This window comes from Leucopleurus acutus, assembly GCF_964270905.1.
Source record: "Leucopleurus acutus genome assembly, chromosome: 14".
Classification (NCBI taxonomy): Eukaryota; Metazoa; Chordata; class Mammalia; order Artiodactyla; family Delphinidae; genus Leucopleurus; species Leucopleurus acutus.
Window position 1 is genome coordinate 26,957,015 of NC_139156.1, and position 13,121 is coordinate 26,970,135.

At 36.8% G+C, this 13,121-nt stretch overlaps 1 protein-coding gene across 6 annotated transcripts in view; it reads right to left on the bottom strand.

Annotated features, from left to right (window-relative positions):
• The window catches only part of BTRC (beta-transducin repeat containing E3 ubiquitin protein ligase), a 181,567-nt gene that overhangs the window by 78,215 nt on the left and 90,231 nt on the right, over window positions 1-13,121 (bottom strand). For 5 of the 6 annotated variants that reach the window (XM_082854906.1, XM_082854904.1, XM_082854901.1 and 2 more), the window contains one exon: window positions 4,896-4,973. The exons of the other annotated variant lie outside the window; for it this stretch is intronic. In XM_082854906.1, coding sequence (XP_082711032.1) covers window positions 4,896-4,973 — 78 coding nt within the window. The remainder of the gene's footprint in view (window positions 1-4,895; window positions 4,974-13,121) is intronic. 6 annotated transcript variants of the gene reach the window in all.

The following is a 13,121-nucleotide window of genomic DNA, read 5'->3' on the forward strand; positions in this document are numbered from 1 at the left end:
TTTTTTTAATAAACATTTCAGGCAATTTTTTTCCATCCAAAGCCCAAAGCACTTCAGGAAAAAAAAAAGAGGTAGGAAGTTTCTTAGGGGGAAAACACACACATATATAATGAAATAATGCCAAATCCCAAACTAAAGTATTTACAAGATAGTCCCTGAAGCATAGTTTGTCATATTGCAATTACACCTTGCCTACTGCCAAGACAAAGTGCTTACTATTGCCACTAGGGGGAGAAATGTCTTAACACAAAGCAAAGGCAGATAGGGAATGGATTTTCTTGAGCAATTATCAGAACAAAGCTCCCTTGGCTGTGTGTACCTTCTAATTACTCAATACAATTAAAATGACTAACCTAAAACAAATAGGAAAAAAACCTGTCTGCCTGATATCAGGGACTTCATTAAACCTTCCCCCCTCATCAATCAAATCAGAAAGAAGGGAATGCCATTATATACAAACATTACAGAGCTATCAAAGGAAGTAAAATTCAGTGAGTTTCTCTCCCTTTTTTTTTTTTAAAGGAAGAAAAGAAGTGGCTCTCTTGAAAAAAGAAATGTCGTGGTATTTACCCATCTGGATGCTGCTTGAAAACAAATTGTCCTCCAAAGAGCACAAATACAGTACGTTTTCTCTCAGTTCACTGGCTTATGAATGACTTTTTGTTGTTGTTGTTTTGTTAATACACACGATAATGTCATTTTCTGTGTCAGTGATGTGGTTGTTCCTCCTACTCAGCCAACTGTATAAAGGAGCTATGCCAATCAGACCTCCATGCTTACGCTGGGTTGTTTTAACTTTACGTTCTTCACCGCTGTTTTCTGTGCATCTACTCTAAGGTAATGTTTAGAACAACATAGGAATTTGGGGGAGAGGTAGGGGAAGGTGGTAGGAAAGGAAAACAGCTACTTATTCCTTCTAAAAGGCTTATGTAGTTCCTTTTATAAGGCCCAGTCATTAACAGAAGATGACAACAGAGTCATTTTTCTTTCAGCTGACAATTGTGACATTTTTCCAGCAGCATGCAAGGTGTTGAAAACCTAGCAGCTGTTACCTCCTGGGATGAAGATACTTTTTTATCCTCCCTTGACAGTTTAACTCAGTGGGTCAGCACCTTTAAAGACTGCAAAGTATCCTTGAAGAGGATGGAAGCTTGAATTACTGCTCCCTCCCTAATCAATGTAAACCCTCACTGCAGGTGAAGTCTCCATCTATAGGGGTGCATGGGGGAGGAAAATGTAATGCCCTGAGCCAGATGGTTTTTATCTTGTTTTTAAAGAATAAAGGAACAAGCTAACAAGGGAGACAGCTACTTTGTTAGCTTCTTGGCCTCTCTCATGGCTTTGCATCCCCAGGGTTCCAGCTACACAAGAGAAAGAATACAGAAAAACGTAAACACTTAAAGAAATATAACTAGAGGGCTGGCATCATGCTGCTTTCAAAGAGTTGAGAGAGCACTACTCAATGCTTTATTTATCATTACCCAAGTTCTCAGGATGGTAAGTGGACACATACACAAAGGGAATGGGGGATGGGAGAAGGATTAGACAGAGGTCACAATTTACTCAATTACAGAGAAAGGCAGGGTTGACAGATCCTATTAGCACCAATGTGAAGCAAAGAAGGAGTTGCATGTTGTAAGGTTATGTTTTCAAAAAGTAATGAGTACTTTCATGTATCCTCCCAGGCCTTTGCCCTTGTTTGCAGATATGAATAAAAGCTATGAACACATTTGCTATGGTTTTCTTGGCTTCACATTCTAGGAATAAAAGTAAAAAGAAAACTGTAGCTACTTTGTACGTCCTTTAAATAAATGTTTACACTTAATGCCAAGATGTCAGAAGATTATTCAAAAGCTTAGAAAATTTAAAGAATACATTGCATTTCTTTCCCCTGCCCTGAACTCTACTGCCTTCTGATGTTGGAAATGAAATGGAAAAGCAGGTATACAAAATGACTTGGTGACACAGGGAGTAATGTCTCGTGACTTTCTCCTTCAATAGTTTCTTTTTCTGCTAAGGTCTTTGTCAAGTTTTGGAATTATGGTTATGGTAACCTCATAATACAAGTCAGGGAGTGTTCTTTCCTTCTCTATTTTCTATTTTGGTGTTATTTACTCCTTAAACGTTTGATAGAGTTCACCAGGAAACCATATGGGCCTTTTGATAATTCAATTTTTTTAATAGACATATGGCTATTCAAATTTTGTTTCACCTTGTTTTGGTTTCAATAAGTTGTGTTTTTCAAGGAATTCGTCCTTATCATGGAAGAAGCCAAATTTTTGGCTTAAAGTTATTTGTAATATTCCCTTTTACCCTTTTAATGTCTGTAAGAACTGTAATGATAATACTTCTTTCAGCTCCTCCAGTAGTTAAATAACTCCAAGTTTTAACAGGCAGTGGTCATATCCTATCAACAATGGTAAAACTATACTTTAGAATAATATATATAAGCTCTAAAATTAGTTTAAAACAACACTAAATTTATTAGAACATAACTTAGCATTTTAAAATCAGTGGTGAAAGAGTTCCTGAAACCCCATTAGAAATAGTCTGCAAAAGAATCTCAAGGGACTGGCCCACATGATAAAAATCCTACTTACATCAACACTAGGTAAAAGGCAGCTTTGACATCTTTTTATCATTATAAATTATAATAACTTGACTAAAGGTGGGGTGGGGGGAGCAAATGGCACTTCATTATTGTCATATGCATTAGTGAAAAGAGGGAGTTTAGACAGCTTATATACTACATCCTACATTAAAAAACTTGGCGGTGGCGTAATCAAGTTCAGGGCAATCCTGGACAGCTGCCCTGTGACCCGCTTCTATTGACCCCTGCTATTCATCACTCATCCCTAAGACTGAGAGGGCAAGCTCCTAGGGAGTGACCACCACAATAGACAGACACAAGCCAACAGTAATCTGGTTCGAGCAAAAAACCAGATGGCACTGCAATAAATTTACAAATCTGCATTCATGGGGCTGTTAAAACACCCAGAAGCTAAAAGACTCCGAGTGCCCCAGGAGGATCTCCTACTTCCCCATTTCTAAAGGCCATTTCTCTTTCCAAGAACATTGAGTTCATGCTCTTCACAAAGAGAATGGAGATAAAACCCTTTACAAAGAAAGGAGGGGGAAAAGCCTCATGACCTAATTAATCTCCAGAGCTTGGATCTCAACACTGAATGACAGATATTAGAAAAATCAGTTTGGAGCACTAGGAGGACAAACAAAACAAACCCCAAAACGGTTGTTATATTAAAGCAGAGGGGGCAAAGAGAACCTGCTAAAAAAGCAATGAAAAAAACAACATTATTGCAAATACTGCACACAACAGATCTTGCAAGTATAAAATGATTCAATAATGTATGCATTTATTTTTTAAATGAATCAGATTAGTCCCATGTGTGACCTGCTGGTCCATCTGTATGTGCTGGACTTAATAGGCACGATTCTCTCTCTTGCTTCGGTTTGAAGTATGAGAGAGATAAATTTAGTTTAATTTTCAACAGATCAGCCTATCCATTTTCCAAATGGACCATCTGGATCAGCCTATTAAAATTAATTGATAACTTTGCAGAGTGAAAATTCGTTTGTTAGCTTAAATAAAGTTGCCAAAACTTTTTGTCATGTCATTGTTTTCTGACAGTTGTTTCTGTATAGTGGGGCAGAGTGTTTCCACCTCCAAATTTATCTTAATTCAATTTTGTCCTATATATTTAGATTTATAGATCAGGTGTTTATCTCCAAATAGTTAAAGCTCTAACTGAACAATATCAATCCCTGATCTTTTGGCTATTTAACAAAGCTTCCTGAACTGATTCAATTCTACTTACCACACAATTATTTTTATAAAAGAAATTTTGCCCATCCAAAAATGTTTTAACATATAGTAAATAAAAAAGTAAATAAAAAATGAGTGTCACAATTTCAACTACTTTTCCCCTAAATTAACACTGTCTACAACCTACAGAGTTAGAAGGCAGAAGTAGAAATGCTTTGGCAACACTGAAATCTGGGTTTCAAATCACTGACTTGCTAAATAAACAAGTCACTGAATCTCTCTCAGCCTCCATTTTCTTCATCTATAAAATGGAAATCATACCTAGCAACTTTACGGGGTTATTGTGAGAGTGAAGTAAAATAAGTATCAGGTTCATGGTAGGTGCTCAACAAATATTTAATCTATTCTCCTTTTTCTTAGAATAATGCCATAAATGCAAGTAAAATAATTTTTACTACTGCTGGCAATACTGTAAGAACTTGTTTTTGTTGCCAGTGAGGGATGGAAGATGTTAGAGGTTGCTACAGGCAGTGAGAAGAGCCAATATTTTGACCAAATGTTTTTGAACATTTTAATTTTTAAAAACAGAGCACCATGGAATTGAACTTTCAAAGAAAAAGTTTGAGGAGTGGGGGCACCGTGGTGAGTAAAAATTATTTTAAAGTTGTCATTAATAACGGCCTTTACTTCTAGAAAAAGCAAACAAATATTGCTTAGACTAAGAGGAGCTAACTTCATCATAGGTAGATCCCTTTTGATTATTATTTTTTTTTAGTGTATGAAAAATCTTAATAGAAAAGTAAGGTTTAAAGAGAACTATTCTACTACCTGCGCTTAAGATGCACTTCAGGTTATTTTTCCTAAACAAGAAACTTTTTCTTTGATTTTGTTTTCACTACACATAAACAATTGACTGCCCTGTACTTGTATACCTAGGATATTTTTTAAATGATTGGGAAAACAATGTAACTGACTGAAATTGATGGCTAGAGCCAGACCAACTTCAGAGTACTCTTAATTTAAGCTCCAGTACTTAACGAATGGCAAATTGAGGGTTTCCTGTCTTTTATTTTGTTGTTGGTAGCTTTTTAAGTAAGACTGAATTTCATACCTGTCTAAGTGAATTCTTCTCTGGTATTATCTTCCTAGGGGGTTCGCCATTATTACAGTCTTCTCTCTCTGAGGAATTCTGTGAAAGAAAGTAAGCTTTAATTCAGTTCTCATTATCTTCAATCTTATTCTGTGGGAGTAAACTGAATTACATTTTTAATTCTGTAAGCTAGAATTCCGTGTATATTTATGCATTTGTTCATTTGAAGATTTATATACATACAGACATACACTTATGTAAAGGAAAACATATGCCCATGTATATAAATAAATATATGTAGGGATCTAGATGGAAAAGTATTTCATCTATATTTAAGCACTGCCTAGCAGATCATGTTCATTATAAGTCCAGTTTATTGTTCTTTGGCACTGGACACAAGAAAGCTCCAGTCTATACTTAGCTGATAACAACTTAAACCAGGATTATTGCCTTCTCTTTTAAATAATTAGTTTTAAACCATACTAAATGTTTGGTCCAAGTTCTTATGTCTGGATCCTAAAAACAATTAGTTATTTCTCTTCCTCTTTTCTCTGATTTGATTTTCTTTTCTTTATTAAAAAGAGCATAGTGCTTAGTTAGCTCAAAGCAATAAAATTTATCAGTAGTTTAAGATTAGAGTCCACTCTTGCCATTATCACTTCAAATAGCAGCTAGAAGGCCCTAAAACATCAGTGAGATTTTTAAATACTTAAAAAGAGGGAAATAAACAATTCAACTGCAAGCGAGTTCAGAGTTCTAAATATCAACAGAGTAAAAGCCAACCCACAAAATGGGAAAAAAGTTTGCAAATCATTTACTGATAAAGGATTAACATCCAGAATATAGAGAGAAGTTGTAAAAACTCAGCAACAAAAAAACAGAACCTGATTAAAAAATGGGCAAAGGACTTGAATAGACATTTATCCAAGAAGATATACAAATGACCACCAAGCACATGAAAGGATGGTCAACATCACTAATCATTTCAGAAATGAACAGCAGAACTACAAGGTACTTCACATTCATTAGGTAGGCTACTATCAAAAACAAAAAACAGAAAATAACAGGCATTGATGAGGATGCTGAGAAATTGTAACCCTTGTGCACCTTTGGCGGGAATGTAAAATGGTACATCAGCTATGGGAAACAGTATGATTCCTCAAAGAATTAAAAAAGGAATTACTATATGATCCAACAATTCCAATTCTGGGTACATACTCAAAAAAACTGAAAGCAGAGTTTCAAAGAGATTTTTTTTTCTTTTTGCGATACGCGGGCCTCTCACTGTTGTGGCCTCTCCCGTTGCGGAGCACAGGCTCCGGACGCGCAGGCTCAGCGGCCATGGCTCACAGGCCTAGCCATTCCGTGGCATGTGGGATCTTCCCGGACCGGGGCACAAACCCGCGTCCCCTGCATCGGCAGGCGGACTCTCAACCTCTGTGCCACCAGGGAAGCCCTCAAAGAGATATTTTTATGTCTGTGTTCATAGCAGCATTAGCCACAACAGCGAAAACGTGTAAGCAACCCAAGTGTACACTGAGGGATGAATGGATAGGCAAAATGTGGTATATACATACAATGGAATAATCTTCAGCCTTAAAAAGGAAGGATATTCTGACACAAACCACGACATGGATGAACCTTGAAGACATTATGCTAAGTGAAATAAGCCAGTCACAAAAAGATAAATGCATTATGATTCCACTTATATAAGACACTTAGAGTGGTCAAAATCATAGAGACAGAAAGTAGAATGTTGGTTACCAGGGGCTGGGAAAAGGGAGGAATGGGGAGTTATTGTTTAATGGGTAGAGTGTTGCAGTTTTACGAGATGAAAAGAGTTATGGAGATGGATGGGGGTGATGGTTGCACAACATTATGAATGTATTTAATACCACTGAACTATACAATTTAAAATGTTAAAGGTGATAAATTTTATGTTATGTGTATTTTATCACATTAAAAAATAATTTTAAAAAATCTGGTAACCCATGTAAATCACTCTCTGCAAGATAAAATACAGAAAATCCAAGTACACATTATTTGGGCTCTATTTTCCACAATTACATGTGTAATGTTAACATTTTAGAATTTGCAGCTGATTTACTCATTACATTACATATATTCATCACATTCTAACTGAGGAGTTACTTTTAGATCCAGAAATTATATCCAACATATGAGTTTATCTGAAAAACTTCATCCAAGTATGAAATCATTATTAGAATATAGGATCATAACAGTGTTTTAAATTTAGGTATTATGAATTTTTTGCTTTGTATCAAATATTATATTTTGAAAGATATTAAAGGATAAATAGCATACATATAGTATCAAAAGGCCCTCTGTGGCTAACATCTGTGTGCCTTGTGTGTCACCTTGACAGGCCAGTACATTAAGGTCCTTTTGGGCAGAAATTTTTTATGAGGTTTAACTTGATAATTTTACATTTGTAATGATCACTTTAAAGGTCAATTTTAGGGACAAAGAAGAAGAAAAAATGCTATGTTACAAGCAAGGGATAGAGGCTCAATAACTTTAGAATTCTGCTTTTACTCTCTGTTTTGGGGAAAAAAGGAACGTAGACTATCTACAAAAAAATGAAGGAGAGATATAGTTGAGTTAATGACTATAAAGCATCCCAGGGAATTCCCTGGCGGTCCAGTGGTTGGGACGCCATGCTTTCACTGCTGAGGGCCCAGGTTCCATCCCCGGTAGGGGAATTAGGAAGCCATGTGGTGTGGCCAAAAAACTTTAAAAATAAAAATAAACTAAAGTAAAATAAAATAAAGCATTCCAGATAAGGAAACTAGCAATATACGCCATTATAAGAGACTCAAAGGAAGGGAAAGGTCAACATTAAACCCATAAAATCAATTGTATATTTAACTTTTCTTAAAAAAAAAAAAAGTACAGATCAAATGTTTTAAATGCTAAAATTAAATGTCTTATATAATAAAAACTTAAGCCAATATTCAATTTTAACTGTATCCAATTAAGCCAGTATTCAATTTTAAACTTATAATTTGCAAGTAACTATTTCCCAGACCATGAAGTTCTACACCCTCCTTTAAATAAAATACCATTTCAGATCACCTAAACCTGTTTAATTAAATGTAAGGTCCTATATTTCAAAATTAATTGTTTTTTGAAAATGTCATTATAATAAAGTTGGAAGCCTAATTACTTTTTGGTGGAAGTTTTTTATACTGAACACATTATAAATCACATTTTTACTCTACAGGTGCTTCGGATGGAACAAAATTGACGGCAAACTCTCTATACTAAATTACATAGTGAAAAACAGTGATCTGAACCTAAGAGGATGAGTAGTGGCTATCTAGCCCACATCAATAATTTTTTTCCTTCTGACCCTCTATTTTATCTGATTTAGATAGTAAACTATTGAGTGGGTATTATAAGAATGTCTAAGGTATTAAAAGATGAAGGGAGCTAAAGGATAATTACTACCTGAGAGCAGAACATAGAGCTGTAGAGGAGCTCCTCTTTCCCTTCTCCACCCCATCAGGGCAAAGGATATATATATTATATATTGTGTTGTTTCTTTTTTTTTTTAAAGTAACTCAACATTAACAAAAAGGAAAAAGAGAAAAACATTGTTATAACTAGTTCTGTTTTGACAGATTAACCCAGCATTTTTTACTTTTTTCCCAACTTCTTTCTACTCATTTTTTACTTTTACTGGACCATCCACCATGAGAAACAAATCAATACAAAAAATTCAACCCTCTTGCATAAAATAGGAGCAGGGACATTAAACAGTCATGATATCAGGAGCAAGGAGTAAGGTACCCTACTAATAGTGAAGAGGAGAGCCAGAAAGCCAGTGAATAAGAAAGTAATAGCTCTACAGTCGAGGGTGGCCGGGAATGATGAAATAGCTGTGTATACCGAACAGTCACCTCAACTGGCTCTCAAAGCCTGTGATCTCCAACATCACCCAGGAGAGCTCAGTAGCACAGATATTCCTTGTATCTTTTAACTATGATGCATCCCAATAAGCAATGTTCACAACTGTCCTGGGTCATCAAGCTACATTATGTCCAGTAAGTTCTATTTAAGGGTAACTAAAAGGTGCAAGTAAGACTTATCACACAAATTAGTGGGTGACAAATAACAGGAGAGTTACATAATCTCAAAATATTTCTCCATAATATACTTAATAATTACAAAAGAAAAGAACAGTAGCCTCACAGTGGAGAGATCTGGTAGATACCACCTTAACCTTATGTGCCTCTTGATATGATATACTGAGGTCATTGATATTATTGATATTATTACTTCTGAGGTCATCCTGCTCAATACACATAACCTCAATCTGATCATGAGAAAACAACAGACTAGCCCAAATTGACGGGCATCCTATAAAATTACTAGTCTGTACTTTAAAAAATGTCAAGGTCATAAGGAACTGCTTTCAGATTAAAGAAAACTAAAGAGATGTAACTGAATGCAGTTTGTGATCTGAGGTTACTGGGGGGGAGGGGCTGAAACAAAATTGATGGTAAACTCCTCTGCACTGAATTATACAGTGAAAAATAAGTGAGCTGAGCCTAACAGGATGAGTAATAACTATCTAGCCTATATCCACAATTTTTTTCCTCCCCACCCTTTAACTGTTCTTGATGGGTAATTATTAAGTGGATATCACTGAGTGAGTATAATGACATAAGGTTTGTATAAAGGACATTATTGGAAAATATGAAACAAGTCTATGGATGGATGAACTAATAACACTGTATCAATGTTAATTTCCTGATTGTTTCCCCGCTTTTAAAATTTACATATGGAAAAATTTATTATTTTTTGTTGTATAGTTCTGAGTTTTGACAAAAGCATAAAGCTGTGTTAACCACCACAATCAAGATGTAAAGCAGTCCCATCACCTCCCAAACCCCCCTTTCCCCAGTGATCACTGATTTGTCTCAATAATTTTGTCTTTTCTAAAATGTCATAAAATGAATCATATAGTATGTAATTTTTTGAGTCTTTTTTCACCTAACATAATACATTCATTTGTGAGATTCATTTGTTCATTGTGTTCTTGCATATATCAGCAGTTCTTTCCTTTTCATTGGCAAGTAGTATCACTGTATGGATGTACCAAAGTTTGTTTAGACATTCAACTTCCTGATTTTGACAATTTGTACTGTCATTTTTTTTTTAATTGAAGCAGTTGATTTACAATGTTTCAGGTGTACAGCAAAGCAATTCAGTGATACATTTATATCTACTCTTTTTTCAGATTCTTTTCTATTATAGGTTATTACAAGATATTCAATATAATTCCCTGTGCTATACAGTAGGTGCTTACTGTTTATCTATTTTATATAAAGTAGTAGTGTTAATCCCAAATTCCAAAGTTATCCCCCCCAGCACCCCCCACACCTTTCTGCTTTGGTAACCATAAGTTTCTTTTCTATGTCTGTGAGTCTATTTCTGTTTTGTAAATAAGTTCATTTGTATCATTTGTACTGTGGTTACTTAAAAGAACTGTCCTTGGTTTCAGAAAACATACAACAGAAACATTTAGAGGTAAAAGGACATATGTCTGTAACTAACTTTCAAAGAACTCAGAAAATATAAGTAAATGGATGTTAGTATATATATGTGTGTATGTATAGAGATAAAGCAAACACGGTAACATGTTAACATATGGAGAATCTGTGTGAAGAGTATAAAGGGATTCCCTGGTGGTCCAGTGGTTAAGAATCTGCCTTCCAATGCAGGGGACATGGGTTCAATCCCTGGTCAAGGAACTAAGATCCCACATGCTGCAGGGCAACTAAGCCCATGCGCTCCAGAGCCCTCATGCCACAACTAGAGAGCCTGTGTGCTACAACTACTGAGCCCATACGCCACAACTAGAGAGAAGCCCGCACACGTCAACAAAGAGCCCACATGCCACAACTAAGACCCGATGCAGCCAAATAAATAAATATTTTTGCAAAAAAAAAAAGTATAAGGGGATTTTTGTACTATTCTTTCAACTTTTCTGTAAATCTGTCAAAATAAAAATTAACCAAACAGATGAAACCTAGAAGAAAATATGTTAAGAAATGGAAAAACAGAAGTTAGATAAATGAAAAATAACTTGAGGGAAAAAATTCCTTCAATAAAAATAAAAGTTATATTCTACCTCTTAACCCTGAGCCAACTAGAAAAACCTGACTGCCCAGAACAACTCATTCACAACACTCAGATGGAACATTTCATTATAGTAAATCATTTGCAGAATGTGTCTGTAAGTCCTGCAGTTAACAACAGTGTATAAATATTAGCATTACATGAAAATATTTCTGTAAAAGATACTATATAACTTGTTACCTTTTATATTAACTTGAATGTTTATCTCTTAACTCAGCATTCACTAGGTTAGAACTTTAAAGGGCAGAATAAAAGCCTCACTGACAACTTTGAATTTAACTTCAAACTGGAAGCATTAGAGTTATAACATCTGCAGACATGCAGATATGGTAACAGAAATTTGGGTAGGAAAAAGTCAAAGTGAAATACCGCTAAAGCCCATGCATTAGATCTCAGGGATGTATTTTGCCTAAAATGTTTCCGGAAGTAACCTGGGGGTGAATAAAAAAAAAAGGAATCACATTTTTTTTAAAAAAACTTAAACTGTCTCAAAATCAACACATTCAAATTTATTTTTTGTTGTTGTGGGTTTTTTTTTTTTTTTTGGCCGCACCGCACGGCATGCAGAACTTTCCAGACCAGGGATCAAACCTGCACCCCCTGGACCACTGGACCACTTAACCACTGGACCACCAGGGAAGTCCAACATATCCAAATTTAAAGCACTCTTTACCATTCCCACCCATTCTAGGCTAGCTCTTGCCTTCTCAACTTTTCTTTCTATCCCAGACCTAAATCCTCAGAGTCAATTTTTTAAAATTAATGAATTTATTTATTTTTGGCTGAGTTGGGTCTTCGTTGCTGCAGTCTGTCTCTAGTTGCGGCGAGTGGCTTCTCATTGCAGTGGTTTCTCTTGTTGTGGAACACAGGCTCTAGGTGCACAGGCTTCAGTAGTTGTGGCATGTGGGCTCAGTAGTTGTGGCTCGTGGGCTCCAGAGCACAGGCTCGGTAGTAGTGTGGCACACGGGCTTAGTTGCTCCGCTGCACGCGGGATCTTCCCGGACCAGGGCTCGAACCCGTGTCCCCTGCACTGGCAGGCAGATTCTTAACCACTGTGCCACCAGGGAAGCCCAGATTAATCTTTCTTAATCACCACTACTGCCGTGGTGGTCTTTTTTCCTCAAAAATTTTTAGTGGCTCTTTGTTTCTATGAAATTAAATATGAAGTTCTAGGCCTGGTTTTCAAGACCTTCCAGAATTTCTGCTACATTATATCAAGTTACTTCCCTCAATGTACATTTTTCTGCCCTAGTTAAGCAAGTCTCTTCACAGTCTTATAAACATGTGATTTGGTCTTGAAATTTCCATGCTAGAAGGGTCCTTAATGCTAGTCTAGAATTATAAACCAATTATTTAATCGATTTGAGTCCTACCCATTCTTAAAATGTTTCAACTGTCTTCTCTAAGAAACCATACAACTACTCCACCTTATTTTACTGGAAATGCCCTAACATTTTTATTTGGTCCACACAATTTGGCACTTAAATAGATGAATGTTTTGCATGTTACTCTCAACTACCCAATAAGACTGTAAGCTTATTGGGCAGTCTTTGTGGCTCCCTCTACCTCCCAACACATTACATAATATACAGATAATAAGGGCTTAATAAATAATTGGAACCTTACACCCACACCATCCAGCTAGCTTTAAAAATGGTTTTCATGGGGCTTCCCTGGTGGCGCAGTGGTTAAGAATCTGCCTGCCAGGGCTTCCCTGGTGGCGCAGTGGTTGAGAGTCCGCCTGCCGATGCAGGGGACACGGGTTCGTGCCCCGGTCCGGGAAGATCCCACATGCCGTGGAGTGGCTGGGCCCGTGAGCCATGGCCACTGAGCCTGCGCGTCCGGAGCCTGTGCTCCACGACGGGAGAGGCCACAACAGTGAGAGGCCTGCGTACCGCACACATACACACAGAATCTGCCTGCCAATGCAGGGGACAAGGGTTCGAGCCCTGGTCCAGGAAGATCCCACATGCTGCAGAGCAACTAAGCCCGTGTGCCATAACTACTGAGCCTGTGCTCTAGAGCCCGTGAGCCACAACTACTGAGCCCACGTGCCACAACTACTGAAGCCCACGTGCC